The 25,913-nt window shown below is 39.5% G+C and overlaps 1 protein-coding gene and 1 long non-coding RNA gene across 4 annotated transcripts in view; one reads left to right on the forward strand and one right to left on the reverse strand.

Annotated features, from left to right (window-relative positions):
- Positions 1 to 25,913, reverse strand: part of GLP1R (glucagon like peptide 1 receptor) — a 91,024-nt gene that overhangs the window by 12,767 nt on the left and 52,344 nt on the right. For all 3 annotated transcript variants that reach the window (XM_080585611.1, XM_080585610.1, XM_080585609.1), the window contains exons 4-8: positions 21,163 to 21,272; positions 18,325 to 18,431; positions 14,689 to 14,842; positions 13,001 to 13,160; positions 3,830 to 3,890 (exon numbers count right to left, since the gene is read on the reverse strand). In XM_080585611.1, the coding sequence (XP_080441737.1) occupies positions 3,830 to 3,890; positions 13,001 to 13,160; positions 14,689 to 14,842; positions 18,325 to 18,431; positions 21,163 to 21,272 (592 nt within the window). The remainder of the gene's footprint in view (positions 1 to 3,829; positions 3,891 to 13,000; positions 13,161 to 14,688; positions 14,843 to 18,324; positions 18,432 to 21,162; positions 21,273 to 25,913) is intronic.
- On the forward strand, positions 281 to 8,510 carry LOC308192257. Its single transcript, XR_013948680.1, has 3 exons — positions 281 to 697; positions 1,833 to 1,921; positions 4,693 to 8,510. It is a non-coding gene; the product is annotated as an uncharacterized lncRNA (long non-coding RNA).

Below are 25,913 nucleotides of genomic sequence, written 5' to 3' on the forward strand. Positions count from 1 at the left end.
AAAAGTTTCAGTACATTACTAAAATCTCCCATTTCTCATTCTGTCACAGCAGTGCAGATGGAAAACAATACTGATGACTAGATACCAGGAAAGCACATCATGCTGACATAGAAACAGATGCAGTGGCTTGATTCTTAGAAACGCTGAATGCTTTGTACAATTGCAGCTATCATAATACAACTGGATACTACTTGTCTGCCTTTCTTGCCCACTAATGGGTAGCTCTCCTCCACAGTTTGCTATGAATTATCATTGGTTAATTGCAAAGACTTACTTCATTAAAACCAAGGTCCAAATATGTCACTTTGCTGGAGGGTTAGGGTGAATCTGTTCGAGTCAGACCTTTCCTGAGTAGTTCCTATCTTACTCTTTTTGTACTATTTTTATTACTCTGCAGTCTCCAATGTCAGGTCATATTACTTAGCTGCTCGTTAGTTCTTTATCACATTACCTACCATCACTTTTTTCCTATCAATATTTAGATCAATTATCTATTTTATTTGCTATTATTTTCAAAAATGACCTACTAATTTCAACCAGGAGAAAGCAATTAAGGCAATTAAGCAATTAAGGTTCCACCACTGTATATGTACAGGTTTCAGGCCCAAAGGAAGTTTTGAGTTGTAAGAAAGAAAGATCAAAGACTGGAGCAATAGTTCCTAACTTTTGTTGGACGACTGATCCCTCTGCCAAGAAGGTAACATGCTGCAGGCAATACAATACTTTATTCTCCCCATAAGCCTCATTTTAGCTTTTTAAATTCTTGTGTCCTTGAGCTATACTGGAGAGCAATCACAAGGAATGTGAAGCTTGAAACCCACAGTTTGAGATGACTGGTCTGAAGTGAACTTGACAATGGGGCTTCATACATCTAGTTCTTTTGGGTCCCCCAACAAAAACAGCTGTGTGCACAACAGCTCTGGTGTTCGGGCAGTCTTCACATACCACTTCACTTGCTGCCAGAACATATGTATACTCAATTTTCCTTAAGTTTTCTTAATAGGCCTGTGAAACTTCAGCTTGGGTGATGTTGGTGGAGAGTAAACCCACCCAACCTTGCTGTGGAATAGTCAACTTGAGAGAAACTTGCAAACCATACAGCACATATTGGGGGTCCATGCTACAACAGCACACTTACACACACTCTATGAATACTGCAGAGGAAAGCGAAGCAGCTTGGCTGTAGCAATTCCGTATTCCCTTGGTTGTACTGGAAGCCCAAGAAGGGCTAGGGATTTCAGTTTTGTTACCAATTTCAATTTGATGAATACAACCAGCTCCACTACCTGACTGAATTCAACTGTATTTTAGGTACTGCAGAAAAAAAGGTGTACGTACTGTGTGCAGCCAGTGTACTTGAGCTGGAATCTGAATAACAGAAGAACTTCTGAATTGCTATGTGTGACTAGAAACTGGCTTCATGTAGCCTTTAAAATTAATTTTATTTGAACCCCTCAAGACAGGCAGGGTAATAGACATGGCTGGGAGTGGAGTTCTAATTTTCTGACTAGCTGCGGTGAAAGCAGAGGCAATTTTAAAACTTCCTGATAACGACAGAGGTTGAGAAATGGTTCTTTACATTAACCCTGCTACATTTCTGTGTGTATTAATTTACTTCCTGTGGCACAGAGCAGATTTAGCTACTTTTAAATTTATACAAATATGTGCAATAAAAAGACCATTAGAGTCCAATTAAAGTGTCACAGCTATTAAAGAGTACAGAAAATGAAACTGATAGATATGTACATGATTTCTTGTAAATTAGTGCTTTCTGGGATTGTCGCAAAGGTAAGTACACCAACAGCTGTTGTGTTTGGGATCTATCCTTGCAGTTTGTTCAGCACAACTTAGAAGATGCTTGACAACTATATATTATCAGAACTGTGAATGGGGAATTGGTCCAGTGAAACAGATGCTACTGGTAAGTTTCTGGCTTTGTTTACCAACCTGGTAGTCTTTTTCTAAAAATGAAAACACTGAATTTTTACCTTAAAGAGGCACAGCTGAATAGCTCCATTAAAATAAATAAATAAATCTGTAGGCTGGCTGTCTTCCTCCCATAATTAATTGCAGGCAGAAATAAAGATGTGTAAGTATCAGCTCTTTAGGCACAGTCTAATAATTAAGCAAGCACAGCTTGCTTTTAATTTGATTTGTAATCTAGACAAAGTGTTTTTCAATAGCTCACTTTTTATAACAGCAACTGATTTATAAAGGAGTTCACAGAAGCACATATAAAGAAAGAAGGAGCCAGTCTGCAAATAGGTCTTGCAGGATTCAGTCCTTCATGCAAACGGCTACATTTGCAGGACTGCCTCAAACTCCCAGCCCTGGCCACATCTACTTCCAGTTATTCCTCATAACCAGGGAAGTAGTTGAGTCACAAATGAAATTTACAGCCTGCTTCACATCCGTGGTGACAGTGCTGTGGCAAACAGCATGAAAGATATCCCTAGCTGCTCCAACAAATGTCTGCCCAAGGCGCAGAAATCTTGCCTTTGAGAGAGACTACTGCATGTGTTTATTTATTGTTGTATTTTACAAATATTTATACAAGATTTAGAAAATTCAATAAGGTGCGAAATTGTCCCTTTTAAGGTCCGCTAAAGGCAGTGAATGACAGTTTTCCATAATAGAAAACATAAATCAGCTTTGAGCATCGCATAATGTAGGAGGCTCAGCATGAGTACTTTGAATACATTTTCTACATCAATGGCAAGATATGTCCATGGACTACTGCCTGTTCAGATGCTACATGCTCTCTGCACCTATTTTGATAATTTCAACAAAACTAGCAATACATCACTGTGACCACGATATTCTTACAGAATATTACCAAGTCAACCTTGAAAAGGAAAGTCAGAAAATCCCAGCATTACTTCAGCCAGAAGAGGCAACTTGACTGAATTATTTCAGTATTACAAAAGACACTGAAAAAAAAGACAGTTCTTAATACTCATGAGCACCAGAAAACACTCTGGGGATGGCTCTGACTACACTGAATTTTCACACTGCAGCATCTCTCCAGCAAGGATTGTGTTTGAAGAAAAAACCCACAATCTCTACAAAAATGCTGGCTGGGCTGTTTGGAAATTAAGTAAGAGGAAGACCTGATAAATAGTTCATTTAGAATAAAAAGAAAACAGCATAAAGTTTAAAAAGGAAGTCACTTTCCTTCCTCTAGTTTTTATTTTTTTTTAAACAAAAATAAATACTAAAGTACAATGCTATTTGGTACATAAACCGTATCAAAGGCAATTTTTTCAGAACAGCTACAATAGTAAAAGTGGACAAAATGTATTTTGTGTTTTGCAGCAGTTTTGTTTGTGCTATACTTGACTTCAGAAAGACTGTGTTTTTATTTTATGAAGACCTAAATAATGGAAGCTTAAACAAGAACAGGCAATCACATCTCTGCTGCGAGGCATAAGCTAACCACTACAAATCACAGGAAGAATCCTGTGGGAAGTTTTTGCCTTCCTCTGAAGCATATCTGTAAAGGCTACTGCCAAAGGCACAATGTCAGGAGAGGTCTTGGTTGGGTATGATGACTTCTACTGCTGATACTGTAACTACAGAAAAACAAAACGTACCTTTCCTTGACCTGCAAAAGAATAGATTCATTCAGACATGCAGAAAATTTTGATCAGAAAGAAATATAAGCTCTTTCCTCAAATGTCATGCAAGACCTTCAGACAAAACAGAAGCAATTTTATGAGGTTTCAGCACATTGCCAAAGCAAACCACACTGAACAGAAAGCAAACAATGACCTGTCAGTGCACACACGCAGCACAAATGAGATAGCTAGAAAATCAGAACTAAACCAACCCCTCATCTTCATAAAGGTACTTGACAGTTCCCCAGAGGACAACAAACAGCATTGGCACACCTGGGAAGAGAGGAGACAAGGTTGGCACTGAAATTAGGGGACAGGGAAAATAGAAGAGGACAAAACCCCACACATAATGATGAGCAACGTAATCCTCCGGTAGCAAGGTTGCAGGTCCTGTCCAGTGTAGGTGGCTTTGAATGGTGGGAGGAGGAATCTAACCTGCAAGTAATTAATACATGTAGCTTGTTTTGCCTGGGCCTCCACTTAGTGAGCACAAACAATAAACGACAACAGACCATCACCCTCATACTTGGCATATAACAGCTTTTCTGTAGGGACCAAGAGAACATTTTCATGGAGGGACCAAGAGAACTAAATTTCTGGAGTCTCTCTCAGCCTCTGTATTCAAGCTAGATAGCAGGAATGCAGAGCTCTCTGAACCAAACCTTTTGCATCCACATTTCTCTTTGCAGGTCTGCTATATGTTGCATTAAGGCAGCACCAAGCACAGGCTGTCTATTGGCATCAGGGTTGGAGCAGACTCAATTCCACATACCCTGATGACAAATGAAAGCATGGGCACACCACACATAGCAAGTGTGCTCAGGTCTCCCTCAGAGAGAAGTCCCAAGTTTAGGCTGTGGTGCTGGCAAGGACTTGAGGGGTTGCCACAAAGCAAATGCACCTGGTCTTGAGAAGGGCCTTGGTCCTATGCTTACCTGACAGAGTATGTGCTACAGATGCTCACGGTTTATCTGGGGTGTAAGGGGAAGAGAGAAAAGCCAAATAAGCAGGCGGTGATTATTTGCTTTACGTCAAAGACTCTCAAACAAATTTATTCCACTTATTAAATTCCTAGGTCTTGAAAAGTAATTTTAAGGTGCATCTACCAACCAACACTCAGTACAGGGAGTGCCAAAAAAATAATGCAAGGAATGAGAGCAGGTTGAGACTCAAGAAGAAGGATGAAGAATTTCTGCCTAAGGATGGATTGACGTGGTCTACAATTCCTCTGTGTACCTCATTGGACTGTATCAGATGCTGTATGTATATTATATGGGAAGAGCAATATTTAATGTACTTTCTTAATACATTCTTTAGAACCAATTGGTAATAGATCATAAGAACATCAGTGTGCAGCACTGAGCATTGAACAGAGCAGATACACAGTTCCTGACAAAAGTAGCTACAGAAAAATCAGTGATCTCTTGCAAACTGAAAATCTTCAAGCAGTATCTGTAGTGGGCATACATTATCAGTAAAAACCTACTCTTTTGTTGTACTGTATTACTTCTATACTAGTAGAACATCTAAAAACTATAGCTACAAAGGACCTGTTATTCTGCTCAATCCATAAAAAAAAGAGAAAGAATAAAGAGCAGCAATAAAAAATCACAGAACAACACCAAAAATTAGAATAATACCAAAGATAATAAATTGAGTAGAGATTATTGGGCAGGCGGTTGAATCACATTCCACAGACGTACCTGATACTGAGCATGCACAATATTTTGGGAGCAAAATTACTGAGAACTCAGTGCTGCTTTGATACTGGTGTAAGAGATTAAGAACAGGCTCATTGCAAATCGCTTCCAAACACAAATGAGCCTTTGATTCACAGAAACTAATTATAGTTTGAATTATTCCTTTCTCGACTTTGCTGAGAATTAAGACACTTTAATATGAAATTTGCAGGATAACGCACAAACACCAAGAGCACAAAGGCTGTGTGTCAGTGGAGGGAATAGATATACTGAGTGATAATGATAATTATTTGTGGATATCTCCATCTTCTTAATACAGAAGAAATATCTCCAGATTTAATTGCTTTACTTGACATTTGCATTAACTGAGAATCTGTTATTATTATGTTTTAAAAGAGTCTACCTAGAGGCTGGTATTACTGAACCACATCAGCATCCTGCTATACAAATATACAAAATAATAGGTAGTATGGTGACCTGTACAACATTGTCTGTCCCTCCCAGTTGTGACACAGACCTGTGGTCCCTTTCTGTTGCAACACTGCCAGTCACATTATAGTCCATTCCAGCAACATACTTTTCACGTGAGACACCAAGACTGAACAGTGCAACGCATAGTTGTGAGCTTTGAACATCAGTGCAAATACCACATGGATAATACCATCTGACATTTACCAAATTCACAAAGTCCCGTCCTAAGAAAAGGGTGGCTCTGAAAAATATCTGGGGGACAATCTCAGCAGATGGGATTGCATCCAGTTTTCCAAAGCCCTAATCAAGATCTAAACAGGAGAATGCCACAACAGACTTCCCTAATCCACCTCGAATCTATAGATATTTAAACAGCAAAAGAGCAAGTTTGCAGCATCTCTGCAGTAATTGTGGCTTGCAAGGATCACTTGCAAGATGAGGTTCTCCATAAATTGCTTTATAATCTTGACACCTAATTAACCTCAGTTAACAGGCACAAATGTAAATGTCATTATAGTTACTTCACTCAGGGGAAATTTGGCTGGCTTGAGCAGGCAGAACAAGCAAATTCTATACAGCTCCTTGAATAAAATCTACAGACAAATTATTTATTAACAGAATCAACACTGTATTCCAGTCCTAGACTCCCAATATGCAGCCCTTTTGGCACAATTCAATTTCAGTCTTATGCCTCTTTCTCCTGCTGCTATTCAAAGAATATCAGGTATCTGACAAGAAAGTGCACTCACTTATAGGATGTGCTTAATTAAGACACAAGCTGAACTCTTTCTGACTTTGCTTGTCCTCATACAAAAAACCCTAAGACTGGTCTTTTTCCAGATTAACTGGCTACAAAAAGGTCTCTGAATTCTGGAAATGTTAACACCTACTTCTGTCTGTACTGAAGCAGTGTTGAAGATGCCAGAGACTGCAAAAATCTTCTCAAAATAAACTCTGCCATATTAATGTTTACAGGATAACTGACCAAAAGTCTTTGAACACCACATTGTGATTATGAAACCTATCGAGTGTATTATGAAATATTATGAAATATGCATGCTGAGAGTTCAGCTAATAAAGTTCAACTTCATATGACAGGGATGGAGCTTCTGAATAATAGGCTGCAATAATTATATATATTATAGATGATGAGAAAGTAATGGATCTGCCAAGTCAACATCGTAACACCCTACTGCATAAATAAGCAGCAGGATCTATTTTCAATCTAGCTATCTAGCTTAGAATATTCTACACCTGCAGTGTCTGTACAACTGTAAAAAAAAAAAAAAAAAAAAAGGGAAAAATAGTCATTATCCATGCCAAAAATCTCAGCAGTTTTAGACGGAACAATATTAGGATGAGGTAGGTAAGAGAAGAAAGCTGTGAGAAATTCTGCTCAGGAATCCACCATTTGGTTCACATTTTCACAGTGTTCACTGTCCCTAATAAGCAGAGAGGAGAATCACTAGTGGGGCTGCAAATGGAAGCAACCACGTCCTGGTAAAAACATGTAGAAATCTGTCTCTTCTTTTAATGGGTCTGAGATATTTTGGTAATAGAACAGAAAAACTCAGGCAGTCATGAAGTCCATGAAGTAGCAGTTACCATGAAAGGTGTCACCAGGTATGTTCCATGCCACCTTTCCTTCTTCCCCCACCTCAATATGCAAGCAAGTTTTCATTCTTGCAGACATATACTATCGCTAGCTTTGCATTGTACCACATTTTATGCAAAAACAATTTCAGGGGAGAGAAATGTGTGAGGAGCAAGAGAGACTTCCCTCGTCTTCACACGCTGATTAGAGATTCTTCTTGATGGAAATTTGTCTCTGTAGGACCAGAGCACTTCCCTCCTGCTGAGACCATTAAATAAGGAAATATTCTGCATACGGCATTTTACAATTGATGAGTTTGTTTATAAGCCCAAATTTCAGTTGTTTCCTATTTCTTCTCCCAAGCAACAAGTGATAGGACAAGAGGAAATTGCCCCAAGTTGCACCAGGGCAGGTTTAGGTTGGATATTAGGAACAATTTCTTCATTGAAAGGGTTGTGATGCATTGGAACAGGCTGCCCAGGGAAGAGGTTGAGTCACCATCCCCGGAGGTATTCAAAAGATGTGTAGATGTGGTGCTTAGGGACATGGTTTAGTGGTAGACTTGGCAGTGCTAGGTCAACAGTTGGACACGATGATCTTGGAGTTCTTTTCCATTCTAAGTGATTCTATGATTCTGTTCTATGTAACCTGACATCACTGGCTTCCACTTGGTGAGAAGTTCAGCTTCTGAGACAACCAGGCACACAAACCAGAAGGGCGCTACTGCTGTCAGAACTCCATACCCCTTTCTTTCTCTCAGAACCCATCCAGGACAGTCTGACTTTACCAACTGTTTAATGTGTGAATGCAAGAAATACGTGATCAGTGACGTGAAGTTAGGGATAAATAAACACGACCAGATGTACAAACAGTCTCAATATGGAAGATGTGAGAAGAAACGATGAAATATTTTTCTTCCTAAAAAAAGGAAAATCATGAAAGAGTTTAATGCAGAAGACCAAGCGCAAAGAGAATTATGAGAAACTCCTGATTGATTCATTTCCTACCAAGCTCAGTTTGGACACAAAGCCCATTTTCACATCCTTGTCTGAAACATTTTTCATTGAAAATGGGTAAGAAATTGCTAGTATAATGCATGCATCCTGTCACTACATTGAGTTCATACTGGGCTTCAGAACAAGGATTTCTTACTGGCTCTGCTCTAGTCAGATCTTCCTTGCAATCGGGATATAGATTTTGACACCCTAGCCAGGCTTCCTGCCTTTAATAGCTTCATTCCTTCAGCATATTCTTCCTCAGAGCAAGTTTGGATCACCAAGAGTTGGAAGGAGGGGAGTTATTTATTTTTTATGGCAGTTTCCCTGCTGCAAGTGCAGCTGGGTGTAAAATTACCATAGAAGTTTGGAGGATGTTTAGCTTTTTATTAACATTTTCTTCTTAGTCTTTAGTGCTGAAAATTGTCTCCTCCTGTCATTCTTCCAGCTTGGATGTCGTGCACAGTCACTGTGGGAGGTTGACGTTGTTTCCCCATTCTTCCCTCCTCCCTGGCTCTAAATGTGAAGAGGTCCTGTTTTCAGTAGCTGCTGAAAGATGCACACAGTGGCATTATGGCATTACTGCTCTTCTCCAGAGACCACTTCACACAGCACTGACACAGCTGCTTGAAGTCAATGTCTAACTCAGTGACTCTTCACTTGGGCTCAGGCAAGAAGCACAATGAGTTGGTGTTCTGGACATCCTGATTAAAAGCAGTCTGAACATCCCAAGAAACAAACAAAACAGAAAAGAGTAATCATCTTGACCTCCTTAGTTTTGTTTTCTTTTCTCCTTTCTTCTACAATTTTGTTCTCTATAGAAGGTGAGATCCGTGGGGTTCTCTTGTGCTAGAGGAAGGAAGCACTGGGTACCAGCAATGCATAGCAACAGATTACTTTTCCCCGCAAGTGATAATGACTATCTGAATCAACATCCTGTTTAGCTACTGTTGTGCTGACCTCCAGACTCATCTACCTGCTCTGCCATTAGCTTATTAAGACACTTTACAGAATTTTGTTTGTTAATGCTGTTACTGCTTCTGTTTTCTTCCCTCTTCCCTCAGCTGTGAAAATGCCATAAGCCATTGTTTTTGCAGTAAGATGTGTGGGACTCAGGGTCAAAACAAACGTACGAAAGTCTTCTTTACAAGGGAAAAGAAGTCAAGCAAGTAATTTTCCACATTAAATGAATTAGGAAAAACACAACATGGCTACCTCAAAGCCTACTATCGCATGAAATCTTGACAATGAAGTGGCCATTACAGGAATACAGTTACCTCACAAGCAATCAGGAATGTTTATAGAATCCTACCAATATATATATGATGTCAAAGTAAACGACTCCCAGTTTGTAACACTGTGTTAGTTTCCTTTGGTCTATCAAGACCGTATAACGTTTCTAGCTTTTGCAAAGTACAATAACATGAGATAAACAGATATATTTTCCCCTCATAAAAAACTTCTAATAGCAAAGATAATTACTCACTTGAACTGGTAATAAATGGAGTACCATCTAATAACATTAAGAACTGACCTGGAATGTTAAAAACACGATCATATAGCAAAAATATATGTGGGAAATATTTATTAATTTTTGTAACACCCTTCACTGTCTGTTAACATTTCCTAGGAAAACACAGACTAAGCATAATATCTTTTACATATTTCTATTTGAAAAGCCTTCCCATATTTTGAATTGTTAGACACGAAATGGAGGAAGTACTTTTTTTAGTTACGCAGCTACGTGGACTTTATTCCAGTGTAAATGACAAAATATAACACTATCTAATATGACAACTGAAAAGCTTGAAGAAAAATATGTATTGGGACATTTTTGCATGCTTGAAAGCTGGTCCATGTATTGCAGTTTTGCTTGGGGTTGCACGGGGAATTAATTTGTTCTAGCTTCTTGTTTGTTCTGAGATCTGCTGTTCCTCAAAAGTAGTACGACAGGGCTAATATCGTGGCCAAGAGTATGTGCAAACACTCAGATCGACAAAAACCTTGGAGAGAATACACAGTTTATTCATATGTACTTTTGAGAGAAGTACAAGTGCAACCATATGTTATCACACGGGATTGCAGAAGTTACTCAGACAGCAGAAACAACACCATGTTGTCTGCGAGTGCTCATGTCTCTAAGTTCAATTAGAAGAAATAACATTATATGAGTAACACCCACTAAGTTAGTGAACAATACAGATATAAAAATTTAACACACAAACATTCATCAAAAGATGAGTAATGAACAAATTTTAAAAAAATCATCCTGAAGACACCTCATTAACAGAATAAAGGGTCAGGGTATCAAATCAGCTCTGACACAATCAAATAGATATGTTTTGATCCAGCTTTATTTTTACAGTTGATGAACTACTTCACAGAGCAGGATGCTCTCAACCCAAACAGGAACCTAGTGTCTTTTTGAAGCAAATCATTATGCTGAGGCTATCATACTGCTCAAAAAAATACCTAAGAATTCACAGCAGAAAGGGACCTGGTGAGGGACCTGAACAACCAAAAACTGGAAACACCAGTGAAGAAGTGAGAAAACAGTAAAAAAAAATCTTCATCTGTTCCCAGAAGTTGTTAAAGACTGAACTGTTACCTGTTATAACTGATCTGGGAGCACTGAGGGCTTCACAGGACTGCAATAGCAGATGTTTCTGCATTTGAAGACAGAGAATTAGTGGCAAGGTTTGCACATGTAGCCATTGCTGGAATAGCAAGAAACTACACAGAAGAGGATTGAGTGGCACTGGCAAAGCTTTTCTAGGAAGTCTGGATGAAGCCCATATAACCAGTGTCAATTTCTGACACTGCCACTAATTTCCACAGATTCATCCAGAAATTTTGCATACAGTAGCAAAACTTCCACTGTAAAGGAAGAACAAAACCAAAATAGCATCTTCTGTTTCTTCCTTCTGCTTTTGCAAGAGACAAACTGTAATTAGAAATGATTCAGATCAAAACCATCCTATCCTTTGCTTATAAAACAACACAGTACCCTCAGGATTTGGCTGGATAAAATTTTGCTCTGATTTTTTTTTCCATTTCTTTTTTTCTATTTCCTCTCATGACTTCAAAGCTTCAGGATATCTCCCCCCTCTTTAAAAATAATAATAAAAAATATCAAGGGTAGAGTGATTAAAACATAGCTAACTCAATAAAGTGAGCCAATAAGAAACCTGGAGAGGGACTCTTTATCAGGAAGTGTAGTGATAAGACAAGGGCGAATGGTTTTAAACTGAAAAAGGATACATTTAGATTAAAGAATAAATTCTTCACTATGAGGGTGGTGAGGCACTGGCACATGTTGCCCAGAGAAGCTGTGGATGCCCCATCCCTGGAACTGTTCAAGGCCAGGTAGGATGGGGCTTTGGGCAACCTGGTCTGGTGGGAAGTGTCCCTGCCCATAGCAGGGGGTGTGAAATTAGACAGTCTTTAAGGTCCCTTCCAACCCAAACCATTCTATGATTCTTTGATTATATAAAATGCTTTTGCTGTATGCCCTATATAAAACAACAATGAAAGAAAAGGAATTTTTTTAACTAACACTCTCCAGCAGGAAATTGCTATTACTTGAATTTAGTTATTCCCATCAGTATGTCAGAAAGCCCTTACTCTTCATATATCTCTGTTCAGTATAATTGGTCGAGCAATTCACAGTAAGCCTTTTATATGTATTTTACCAGTGGATTAATTTACTAATATTCACAGTTGGCAAACCCATACAAACAGGACAGTCAAAACAATTTAGATGCTTAAACTAGTATCTATGAAAGCACTTGCAGTATTTACCTGGATTTACTTTCAGCCAGAGTGGGGGGAGGCAGGAAAAGGGGAATAAAGTGAAAGTAATAAAAACTTTTGGAGATAATTTCAAAAATAAGATCAGTCTTGAACGCTAATACAATTACATACTAACCAGAGAGTGAAAGAACCAAAACTTTAAAATTTCTACAGAAGGCAACTCTGGCTCAAGGAACTGACTTTACACCATCACAGTCCTTAATCTCAGGCACACACGTGTCGCATGGTGCATGCACCCTGATGACTCTTTCACTTGGCATTTGTTATTTGGCCTGCTTTTCCCACAAAAGCAACCTGAATACTCCCTACTAGCAGCCTCTTGTTTGTCAGCCCTATTGCATCCCTCTGCTCATGGTGCCAGCACACCTCTACCTTTGCTCCTGACAAGATATACAATATCACCATAATTTTGCACCACAAGTAGCCAACATGTCATTGAATGTAATGAGAAACTGCCAGGAGATGAAGCAGGGCACTTCAGAACAGCCTTTGCTCACCTGACATCACTCACACACCTCGTGTATTGGGAAGCTGATATCTTGCTGGAAAAGTATCACGAGCCTGTCACTGGGTTGGGGAATTTCTGTGGTACAGCACATCCCCAGCATTATGAACCCACAGCCTCTGCACTGCAAGCATCCATGAGCTGTGCTGGCCCAGCCTAAGCAAGATCAAGGATCCGGAATAAAAAGGGAATGGAGTGTGGGACTTGAACTGGGCACTGCTACAGCAGACACACAGTATTTTTTCCTGTCATACCATCTGCTGATACACACAGCCACTGGTGGACATAAGCAAAGATCAACTTACCCCAGCCAATGCAGAGATAAAGACGAAAAATTCTTTGCTCAGAAAACACTGAAAGTACCAGCAGCGTGTACAGGTACATGCCTTCCACCAGCAACCAGTAGTAGTTTGCAGCCACACAATACTGCATCATCACAAAGACCAAGCGGCAGATGAGGGATTCCTGTGATGGAAGAAAGCACAGCCCAAATGAATGCAACAGGGGCTACAAGAAAAAGCAGACTAACCCAAAAGATGTTTAATCTGTCCTACTCTTACTTCTTCCTCAAAACAACAGTTGCTAAATTCATCACATTTGAGTACTGAAAGGACAGAGGCCAGCACTACATGGTATACAGAGCATATAGACAACACTGCTCCTTAAAAAACAAACAAACAAACAAAAAACCCCTGCATTTTCCCTCAATAAGCATTGGATTATAATTTGAAAAGCAGCACAGAAAGATGAAAAGAATCACAAATGAAAGGTAGTGTCCATATCAACTGCAATCAGTGAAACTTTTCACTTCCCCAAATATTCTTTCCTGCAGTTGAGAATTTCTCTATTTAAGAGCAAAGAGTGGATTCCATAATGTTGACTATCTTCCAAAGTAAAAAAATATTTGATAGAAGCACAATATTGTCCAGTGCATCACATTTAAGTGCAAAATCTCTCCTGGTTGGTAAATTACAGAGAAGTGGGCAGCCAGGCTTTAGATAAGGATGAAACTTGATTACCTAATTAATATATCCATCAGATCTGATGAAACCACTATTGGATAAACCATGTATGAAAGCACATAGCTTTTTTTTTTTTTTTTTGAAAGGAGGAAATGACTGCCAAACCCTGCATTTAATATGTGTATTACAGTGTTATTTTCTGCCAGTCTATACGTTGTAGATGCAAAGAAATCAACCAACATAAGAGATTCACTCATGGTATTGGCACTTAAGCCTTAGGCAGAGCGTCAGAAAAGGATGGGTGGATTGGTACTAAGCATGTATTAGAACACATACTTTTTATGACCCCAATCCTGTATTTCAGCAGCAACCACTGTATCCATGTTCTAGAATCACAAGAGCTACACATATAATGGAAATCCGTTTCTTTAAAGATTCAATTACATTTTGTATTCTAGATCTGAAGAGGGAAAGGCATGCTTTCATCATATTCACAAAAGAGTTGCATATCCTCTTCATTTGATTAGAAGTATTTAATTAGTCTGTTCCTCCAAAGGTTTTCTAAAATTAAATTTGCATTTAAATCAGATGCTTCCCTTTTTCCATCATTAAAAGATTATAAAGATCTCCAAGAATGACCAACTAATTATACCAGAGGGACAGTCTTATCACAAAAGGTGTTGGCTTAGGAAAATGAGTATCTTGTCACTATTGAAGAACAGAACCTGCATCTTGGGAAGAAGAAATGGTCATTTGTATATATGCCAAAAATCCATCTTTTCATGTTTGTTCCATCTAGAAGGGGAAAACCTATCACAGGCAAACATGTCAAGGCATCAACTACTCTGTAACTAGCCCCAGCTCACACAACCACATACGTTGTGATACAAGATTCAGAGAAACTCTGTGGACTGAAGAAAACAGCATTTTGGACAAGCCTCAGTGTACAAATTGAAATTACCTGCTGTGATGCAGACACACCACCGTGATGACTCCAATATCCTCAGAACCACCACAGTGTCTGCCCCTACCTGGAAGGAGATAAGTCCTTCCCACTGGTGCTCTTGTGTGGCTGTGCTGTACATCCACTTCACCACTGAGTCTTTAATGAAGACGGATATAGCACGGAGGATAAAGGAGGTGAAGAGGTTCAGGTGAATGTAATTCCTTGTGCAATGCAGATGTCTGTAAAAAAGGAAGAATCGGTCATGATCTACAAGTGGTGTAAAAACTGCAGTATGATGGGTAGGACTGAGGAAGGGAACAATGGGCCCTGTTGAAAATCATGAGGTACCTGAGGAAATCCCATAACTTGAGAATGGCCATGGGCGTTTCAAACTGTCTTTGGGAAGAAACCACTATCAAGGAAAAGACATTCAAAACTTCAAGCCCTAAGGGTGAGTGTCTGAGGGAAGGGTAAAGATCACCACATTAGGAAAAACTATTTAAAAGGTTTAAAAAGTGTAAAAATAAAGTCATTTTTAGAAGAAATATCTGAAAGGACTAAAAAAAATATATCAAACTTCACATAATGCTGTATCTAACCTCTTTGAATTGCCCCTGATGCCACTGCATGGGTTTACCTTGGCAAAGCTCAGGAAATGTCCAGTAGAGCTTCTGGCTGTGTTTAAGCATCCCTTCCCAAAATGAAACAAAACAAAACAAAACAAAATACCATCCACCTGTAAATTACCAATGTGACAAGAGAAAAACTTGTATTCAAATTGCCTCCCAGGGGAATTGGAAGTATCTTCTGTAGAACTAAAAGGAACACAATTTTCACCTCTGCATTCAGAATTGAAAACAAAACAGGAAAAAATCCTCTTGAATTTCATTAGCCAGCTGCAAAGACAACAAAATTGCTACTCGTTGAAAAGAGCACATCAAGGGATAGCAAAGGAAACCGCAGTCATGTAAATGGCAACCAGCTGCAGAGTGCTGCCAGTGTTTTACCAACCTCACCCACAAACTTTTTTCTTCCAGCATTGCAAGGGTACACACTTTGTTTCAAAGGAAGCTACACTGGATATAATTCTTTTTTTGATGCTAAAAAAATTCAGATAACAAACCAACCAACCAAAAAAAAATTGTTCTAGAAGAAGTTTCAGTGAACTTCTGCTTTAAATGTTTGATTTTATTGCTCTATAAATTTGGGTAAGACAGTCTATGTCTATTTACTTGGTCTCAAAGCTATCAGTTTTAAACTGAAAACAAAGAAGAACTTATATATATATGTATAGTTTAAATACAATTTCTTGCATCACTTTTAGGTCACAGCCTATTTCAAAACCTACCTATGATAAATATTTAATTTCCTTTAATTCAAAACTTATTTGCTGCTGCCCCTCAGAATTGCCACGCATTTAAATCCGATTGACAAATTTATGTAAATTAGCCAATTGAAGAAAATAGTTTGCAAGTAGTTACTGACTATTTCTGCTGCAGGCAATGCAGGTTATTCAAATTGTTTCAGTCATTAAGTTATGGGCCTAATTTAGCTTCACTGAAATTACAGATTTTTCTTTCATTTCTTTCAGAAGATGCAAAATTGGACACAAGATATATTGCTTCCTCTCTTGAATCATTATTAAAAGCAAATATAAAGGTTATTTTGCAGTCTAAGAACTCATTAACTCCTTCTATTGCAGAAGTGGATAATATCAGTATTTTGGTGCCACTGAATTAAATTTTTATCCTTATTTGGTGAGGCTGCACAACTACTGGGGCCACAAGCAGAAGTTCCAATGAGAATCTAGTAACTGTGGTCCATGTAGGGGTAAATTCTTAAGTATTTTATGAGATCCAGGAAGAAGTTGTTTCCAGGTTGATGATTTAGACAGGAAAATACAAAATGGTTTGATTGCATAGTTGTAATAAAGCTCTCAGCCCCCTTAACATCTCTGAAAACTAATTTTCAAAATCAGAAATGCACACTTGTGCACATTTCTTCCAGTCCTTATTTCACAGTTAAAGGAAAAAATGCTAAAGGATCTCTCCACAAAAAATCAGAGCATCTAAATTCCCTTTCTCCTACCAGTCATCTGCAACTGAGTTGCTCTTTGTTTCCTGCCAAAAACATGCACAACCTTCCTTCAGTACATACATGGTTGCGCTCTGTGACCTTTACATTTGGGCTACTAAGATTATTCAAAAAGTGTCATTGATGGGTGAAAAAGGGAGAAAGCTCTTATCCTGGGAGACATTTGGAGAATTCAAGACCATATGCTGTTCAGTCTGATGAGTCCCAAAGTTGCACAGCTACTACATGTACAAATCATAATTATCATCACAGAGCACTCAGAGGGTGAGCATGTCTCTACATTCCTGCAGTCATTTTAAATCTTTGGAGATAGCCTTACGCTTCTCCACTGGAAGAAGGAGGGATAATACAATGCTAGAAGGTGTTGCACAGTAGCATAAAACTTGGGTTATTTTAGTTTCGGAAATTAGATGCTGAAGGTACGACTGATGTTTTCAAATACATGAATGGTACATACACTTAGGAGGGAGGAAAGGAGAGGGACTGCCTTGCTAACAGAGTGCTGCCTCCAGGGAAAATGATCATTAACTGGCAATGAGAATTATTTAGTCAGGGAAGAAAGTTTCTTAAGGATCAGGGCACAGAAGTTCCAGACCTGATTTCAAGAAAGAGTAACTGAAAGATGGGGAAATATATTTTTTCAGAGGCAGCTTCATCCAGCCTGTAAGAGGGATGATGGGACCTGGATGCACACAGCAGCAAGGAGCAGGACTGCATGACGAATAGGTTTCCCTTCCACACCAGATTAAGTTCACATCTTTGTGTTTTCTAAATATCAGTCTCCTGTGCTCAGCATCCCCACACCATAGGAACGTCTGGCTGAAATCAACGAGATACCTATTGCATTAAGAGAAGGAAAAAGAGAGATTGCTCTGCTGGAGCCCAGAGTTTTTTTCCTTTGTTTTTTAACCAAATCTACACAATGTAGCATCAGTACGTATCCAAGTTGGGAAGGCTGTGCAACCAGCAACCTCTTAATTTTGAGGTACCTTGTGCAATTCGTTGTTGTATACCAGGATGAATCCAGCATGCCAAACTGACCAGGTGACAGCAATATATTTCACAGAAACTTTTCAAATTTCATGATTAGTTTCCCTTCTGTACTGCAAAAGAAATAATTTCTGAAAGTTCTCCAAAAAGAGAGATTGTGTAAAAAATTCATTTCTGTACTGAAATACACCCTACACGTGGGTGTTGCGAAATGGACGAGACTGAGATTTATGTTCTGGGTATTTCCATGTAAAGCAAGATGAAAACCTCTGTCCTGAATGACCTCTCACATCCCATACTAGTGCCCCATGTCCAAGGTGACAACATGAGGGAATGCTGGAATCTCTCTTTTTCCATCTCTTCCAGTGGCAATTTAATTGGAATCAAAAATATATATATTAAAAAAAATCCAACTGGAAAAAGCATATTCACAGACATACTAGTAATGCTACAAAAGCTTAGGAATTTTTCTTTCATTTTGAGAAGAAATGATGGTAGGAAAGCACACAGAGGCAACATAAGATAGAGAAATGAGGTGATGGAAGAAGGGAAAACTCAAATATTTCTGTCAGTCTGACACTATCATATAGGAAAACATAACACCCTTCTCCACTCTCTTCAGAGCTTCGCCAGTTACCTGAATCCAAGAAGAATGGCAGTTGCAATTACAAGGGCAGAGAAGGAAAGAGCATATCCAATGGTGTATATGATGGACAAATTCAGGAGCTGTTCTTCTGGTGCATCCTGAGAGCATATAAAGGAGAAAAGTAAAGGAGAAAAGTATACAAAAAAAAAAAAAAAAGGGTGAGAGGGATTAGGCGGGAGACAGAACTCATGGGCTTCAGTTCTTTCCTCCTAGTTGCTTTCTAACTTTTCTTAATGACACTCAGAAGTCATTCTCCTACTTTCAAGTCTAAATGCATTCATCAAATGAGTCTTCCATTTTTCCTATGTTCTAAAGAAATAAAAATTTAATCTGAATTCCCCAGCTGCTCCCAGGTGTTCAGTCAAACAGTTGGACTTCGCAGCCAGGCTAGAAAATAGATCATGTGGTATTATTTGATAATAAAGTTGGAGAAGCATGAATTAACAGACAAGCAGATGTTAAACAGATGGCAGGAAGAACAGACACAACTCAATTCTGCAGTAAAAATGGCAAAGCTTATGTTTTCAGACTTGCACACTTTGAGCCAGTCACCTTACTGCTGTAATGGAGGTGTTCTTTTGGCTATATTTAGAAATAAAACAAGCCAGGTCCCATTTGCTGGCACTGAGGCAAAGTGTGCCTTGCATTCATATAACTAAACTCCTCTCTGCCCCTAGATTATCCCTCTTCTGCCTCAACTATACCACCTCCTGGGGATGGACTCATGAACTATATGTTACAGCACTGCCTGGGAGTAAATGAGCTGATGCAGGGATGCTTGCACCCTCCCAACAGTCCCAGTCTCACGCTGCATCTCTCTTTGGATTTCCTGTTGAAGATTCATCCATTTTAACCCTTGCTTGAAAGCACTGGCCAAAATCTTTAGGGAGAGAACTGTCCAAAAAGATACAGGCACATCTGAAATATAACACGGATTTGTTGCTTTGGCTCTGAGGTACACTAATGTTCTCTTATTCTGGCCCATTTCTAAGCACATATCTTTGTCTGAAGAGATTCAAGCATTTTACTTCCCTACTTGAAGCTACTGAATAGGCAGCTGACTCCCAAGATTTGTGCTGTACAAAGGAATATTTTCCTTGTACTTCAGGAATAAGTACAGATATTCAGATGCATTTTGCACAGCTAGGAGGATTTAACGTGAACATACAAGCTGTTCTTCAGGGATTTGCTAGGTTAATGTTTTAAAAGGAATGATATGAGAACTGTCTTAAGAAGAGAAAAGAAATATCTCTACAGTGTCAAAGCTCAACAAAAAGAAGCTCAGGCAAATTACTGAGACCTGACAATTTACAACATCTCATACACAGATCAAAACCACATCTCATACCTAAAGAAAATCACGTTATTTTATAAGGATTCACTCATAAACCCTTGGGACTGTTTTAGCTACTGTTATTATATGCAGTAAACTTATAAAAACAACCTCTTGTCTTTGTGCACAAGAGGCATAGTAAAGTAGGTAACTGGGGGCTCTATATATGTTAGCTTGAAAAGCAAACACAGCTATTCACATTTTGGGAACTGAAACCATGCATGCAGGTTTTCAAAATCCAGATCATCTCATAGAAATTTGGAGGTAGGTGCCAAATGACCAAGTGTTATCCTTAGGTATCTCTCTCCTCGGTATGACCCAAAACAGCTCTGGAAGAAAGCATAATGGCAAACAAGGAAAAGTTAAATGATCAGGCTTATACTAGCTAGTATGATAATGTTCTCTGCTTGGGTACCCCAGAATGTGCTATGGACAAGGAATAAGACTGTGAATTAAAGGAAAAGTTAAATCTTACGTATTTGGATAACTAGAAATTATCTCTTCCCATTTCCTCCTAGCTTGCAGCCATCTATTCCTCCTGAAGGATGAGACATTGAGTTCCAGGTACTCCAGAGGACACGCACCCTCTTGGGACATGGCACTTGGGAATTTCACATACTTGAACAGTTTTGGCTAGGTATGTAATAGTCTCCAGCATGCTGGGATGGAGGGTGTACACCCAATTTATACAAGGAAAAGGATCACCCTTGGAGGCTTATAGTTGTGATGGTATCACGTCATGGGAACACATGCAGGGCACTAGCTGACGCCAATGGCAGACCAAAATCCCTTGGAAATCCCTTTGCTCTCATTTATTTGATGCCAGGTGTCTCAGCTCCCTGCAGAGTATAAAGCACTAGAGCAAGAAAATAAACCGACAAGCCTAATTCCATAGCCCATGTCAAATTAAGGTTAAAAAAAAAAGCCACAAAACAAAACACTCTCCCCTAACCCACCCACCCACACAAAAGCAGGAACTGTCTCCTATCCAAAGCTGAAAAACAAATATCCTTCAGTTCAGTTCATCTTAATAGCTGCTTACAGGACTGAGAAGACAAACAGTAATTTTATCCTAGCAACATTCCACCGACAGAAAGAAAGGCAATGGAACAACACTGGATGACTTCTCCAATTTGAGTTTACCCTGCTGTGGATAAGACCTCTGTCTTCCTCAGGAGCACTGCGGGGAGCGAGCCTCACTTGGCTGAGCACAGCATTTGGCCAGGCTTCCCTGCACCATGACAAGGACCATCCAGTTTGCATCTCCTGGTTGTTACACCTACATTTGAACCTGGGCTCATCTACCTCACACATTGTCTTTGCTGAAGGGGAGATGCCTGGTGTCCTGTATTATCAGGGCCATTGAAATGAGGCACTCATAATGAGTCAAAAGAGATTTTGTTGACAGGGCAAAAATGTGTGGGCATCAATGAATACTTTTGTCCTCTTCTGTTTGGTCCGAATCAACAGCAGCAGCCAGCGGCAGAAACTCTTACCTGGTCTGAGGCCTCGCACTCTGACAGGTTCCTCCAGGGCAGGGTCGAGTTCTCCTTCAGCAGCCACGTCCCCTCAGGGGTGCAAAACCGGTACACCTGCCCGTGCAGCACTGCCAGAAAAAAGAGGGGCCACAGGGTTGGCTGGAGGGGAGCCTGAACGCAGGAAGGCAAGCTGGTGCAACTTTCCTTCCTCCCAGGAACAGGAGCAGCCTGCAATGATGTGGCTGCAAGGGCAGCGAGCGGCACATGTGCCTGGACAAACACTAACCAACAATGGTCTTAAACAGTTGCTGATCTCTTTGTGTGTGTTTCACAACAGGTGTACGTTCCAGTTCTCTGAAATATCAGAGTTTAAGACTCACAAATTTTGGAAATGTTGAGCCTCGGCTACAAAATTCACAGGGAAAAGAAAGCACTGAAAGAGTAAAAGTGCTCTTTCTTTTCTGAAATCATGCAGAACAATGAATAGAGGAACCTCAGAGAAAGTATACTAACACTAGCTCCCCAAAATGTAAATGCGTACGCAAACACCTGTGCTATAAAACAAAGCCATAAATCTCTGCCTAAACTACCCATGCAGTCTTTTTATTCCTTCTGTCTACATGTTTGGATAACAAAATCAGCAATAAATAAAATGCCTTTCAAAAGCAGTTAGCAGCTTGATCTTGTAAAAGCAGGAATGACAAAATGGCTCATAATAAAATTACACCAGACTGAGGCACCAAAATAGGAGTACAAGAGGTGAGGAGAACTCAACCATAGCATATAAAAGGAAAACCTCTCTCTGGTGCTAGAAGTACTGGGGAAGCCTAACAACTCTTACTGATGTACACAAGCAACCTGGATCTGCCCCAATATCAATGCATAGTTAATGGTAACAGTGCTGGAGGCCTTGCAAATGAAGTTCCTTGCTAATTACAGTTCTTACCCATCGAACTGACTTATTCTGGGTTATGAAGCTACACCTCAATAAGCAGTACTGGGTCAATCCCTTCACCAGGGTTGGTCTCAACCAGGACAATGTTGTGAAACAGACACTACAACATTTTATGGTATGAGGAGCTGAGCTAAAATGATTCAACTCAACATGGGTAACAAAACACCTCTGGATTCTGGCTTTTGCTCAATCCTATCTTTGCCTGTTGAAACAGCCTCCCGTTGTCAGCCCCATCATTACTTCCAGACAGAACTCTCTAGAGCTTGACTGTTCTCTTCAATTGGAAGTTCTGGCATTTAACAAAAGTTCAAATATTAAAACTTATTTGAAATTGTAACAACCCAGTAAGTTATTTTCATATTAGCTGACAGCTTGTAATTTGTTCAATAATTCGTTGTCAGTGGTATATTAGTAGTAGGCACTGTAAATAAAGAATGATGTGTTAAAAACAATCTAGACTTTGATATTCTACTGGGCTGTTTCTAATGAGTATGCTAAATGGCAACCGACAACAGTTTTGATAAACATAGTCTATTTGCTTTTGTAGTTAGTGTATTGAATGCATTTTGAGATAATGTAAAAATAAAGTTATGCCTGGTGGAGGAATTTCCTTACTCTTCAGCATTTCTGTTTGCATATGTTTACACACAAACAGAAGGAGGGACTAGGCCAGTGCATGTAATATACACGCTGACAGCTATTAACAATGTTAAGGATATCTCATGTGATCGAGGATAGCAAATTGGAAACCAACATTTTTTTTTCCATTTAAGATTTACTGGACATCAAATTGAAGCAATCTATCTAAAAATTCTATGCAAAGACAGCTCTAGAAATCAGGAATCAGCAAATATTCTATTACAGAAGCCAATGAAGTTGAAAACCAGTGAGTTAAAAGTCTGGACAGTGATAGGACTCAGAAACTCAGTCTGACTGCCAATGAAATATAACCAAGAAGTGTTACAAGACAAAATTACTATGAGAACAATCTCACACAAAAACAAATTTCACTATATTCCTGAAGAGAGAAAACTTGCTAGATGAGAATTGATTTTTTTTTCCCTAAACATTATCTCACATTCTCTGAAGCTGTGAAACTTTTTCTTTTTAATTATTTCTAACTGTCAAGGTCTAATTAAAATGAAAGCTTCGGCCTTGGTGTATTTATTTTTTCTCCAAATAAATCTGTGACACATTTTAATTCTATTTTTCTTTTTATTGATAACAATTCACTTGAAATAATAAAGAGGAAAATGTATTGTATGCTGAAGCCTGGCACCTATTGGAGAACGGAAAGGTTTAGTGAATGGAAAAGCAAATGGAACATGAAATTTGCCATCAGACAGAAAGACAAGGCAATTCCTTCAGCTATGAAGAAAAACAAATGTCAGTTATCACCATCTTATATAGATTAGATCATCTTGTAACTTAAGTATATGAATTGATTTTTTTCTAATTATGTCACGTAGCTTAAAATTAAAGACTGAAAAGCAGTCAGTTAAGGAAAAAGAATAATGACTTCCCTGAATATATATATAAAAAAAAAGCATTTTGATTATGTTGAAGTGATTATTTTTGACTATGCTAATGGATCTTTTTGTACAAGATTTCTTTCACCAAAGAAAACCGAACACATTCTTTCATTTGATGAAAGGAGACTAGCCCTGTTATATCGGCAAGGAGAACTCTTGCCACATTTAGAAGTCAAGAACAAATGGGACTGAGGGCTGCTATGATCTTCTGGGTAGCAGCAAGCCAGCTGCACCAGGCTGTTCTAGCCTCACTGCTTGCTGAAACAGCGATGGTCAGTGCAGGACCCAAGGCAACTAAAGATCTGTCTATATTCAGGAAGAGTCTTAAGAAGCAAAAAGATTCAATCAAATCAAAAATCCCAAATAGATGAGACCACACGTGTGAATGGGAGAGTGTATGTATGTTTTGTCTCAGGAATCATTTATGCGAAAGAAAGTGAAGGAAAGGAAAGGAAGGGGAAGGGAACTGAGTCTTTAAGACAGCATTAGGATTCTGGTTGATATGTGGAGAGATGCTCACGAAAGAGCTGAGAGACTATGCAAGCCATGACATAAAGAGGGTGCAGGGGTGATGTATTGGAGGCAAAAAGCTACCCTCAGGAATGGGAAATCAAGTCTCTCCACTGTGGACACAATATTTTCAGTTGTTGCAAAACACCAATTACGTCGCATGACTTTAGCGCAGGTTGACTGTAAGGGCCCGGAAGGGTTTGGTGCTGGATACACACTGCACACAAGACCCTTCATCCTCTGCAGTTGGGCACATCCAGCACCAGCACTGTGCAGGACCTGGGAGACAAACCCAGTCAACGGGACACTGGTGTCTTCGCATGCCACATGATCAGCTGCAGGGGTCCCCCAAAAAGGAGGGGCCACAGCCTCATGAGCCCCAGCTTCCATGCATCATGGCTGCTGCAGGGCACACCTTCAGAGCAGACCCTTCCTGGTCCCACCCAGGTTTCTCTCAGTTTCCTAAAAACACAGGGCAACCAGTCGGTGTCAACTGATCCACCTGCCAACAGGCTCCATCATGAGCTGCCACCTTCACTGCTCAGAAACATGAAAAAAGCTTTGTACATGTAACTGAGAGCTCAGAAGAGATGCTACCTTAATTTGATGCCCTTTCCTGGTCGTGCCTCATTGAATAGAGGGGCAGAGAATGGTCTCAGTGCCAGAAACGGCTTTGCTGTATCTGCAAAGTAACCGATAAAAACCTTAAGTGGAGATTTGACATCTTGTTATTAAACGAAATTTTCATTAAAACTGATAACATACAAGCTAAATTCTCAACTTTGCTTAGTGAAAGCAGTTCCAACTAATTTCAAAGGGATCAGGTACATTTTGATCCAAGTACGACAAGTATCTTAAGGAAAGCAAATGGTTTGTATTAAAGGTACTTATGTTTATTGTTGTAAGTATATACAAATACAGTATTCTTACAACAATTTTTCATGTGGGTTTATTATGATTGCCCCTCTGCACAGCTGGTCGTGGCTTTGGATGGTGGAGATTTTAGAATCATAGAATGGTTTGGGTTGGAAGAGACCTTAAAGACCATTTGGTTCCAACCCCCTGCCCTGGGCAAGGACACCTCCCATCAAACCAGGTTGCCCAAAGCCCCATCCAGCCTGGTCTTGAACACCTCCAGGGATGGGGCATCCACAGCTTCTCTGGGCAACATGTTCCAGTGCTTCACCACTCTCATAGTAAAGAATTTCCTCCTAATATCTAATCTAAATCTACCTTTTCAAAGTTTAAAACCATTACTCCTTGTCCTATCTTCAACCTCCTACACCGATAAAAGGACACTATGTGTATGTATCTTCTTTTTGTGTGGGCCTGATCCAAAGCTCTGAAGTCAGCAAGAGTCTCTTGTCCTTTAGCCTTCATATGAAGCCTTTGCTGCAAAAGATCAGTTAATAATACATTCAGAAGCAAACCAACAACGACTTGCTAGAAGATGCCTGTGTGCCATGACAGAAGAGAGGCATGCACACAGCTTTCAGGTCAGCCATTGAGCAGTTTTAGTTTCTTGCTTGCAGGTGGTTTAGTCAGAGATGATTCACGCTTGCCCATGCCTGAATTCTGCAGTGACTCAAGCCCTCTCACCTTTCATGAAGTGCAAATACCAAATGTACAACAATCGGCTTCAGTTTGAACAGATTAGCATAATGAACAACATTTTTAGAAGGTTTGGGTGGTTACTGCCTCCTTGCTACCCTACAATAACCCTTTCCTATATCATAATGCTTTTCATTATCATACAGTCAATGTTTCAACTC

This window comes from Anser brachyrhynchus, assembly GCF_964034855.1.
Source record: "Anser brachyrhynchus genome assembly, chromosome: 3".
Classification (NCBI taxonomy): Eukaryota; Metazoa; Chordata; class Aves; order Anseriformes; family Anatidae; genus Anser; species Anser brachyrhynchus.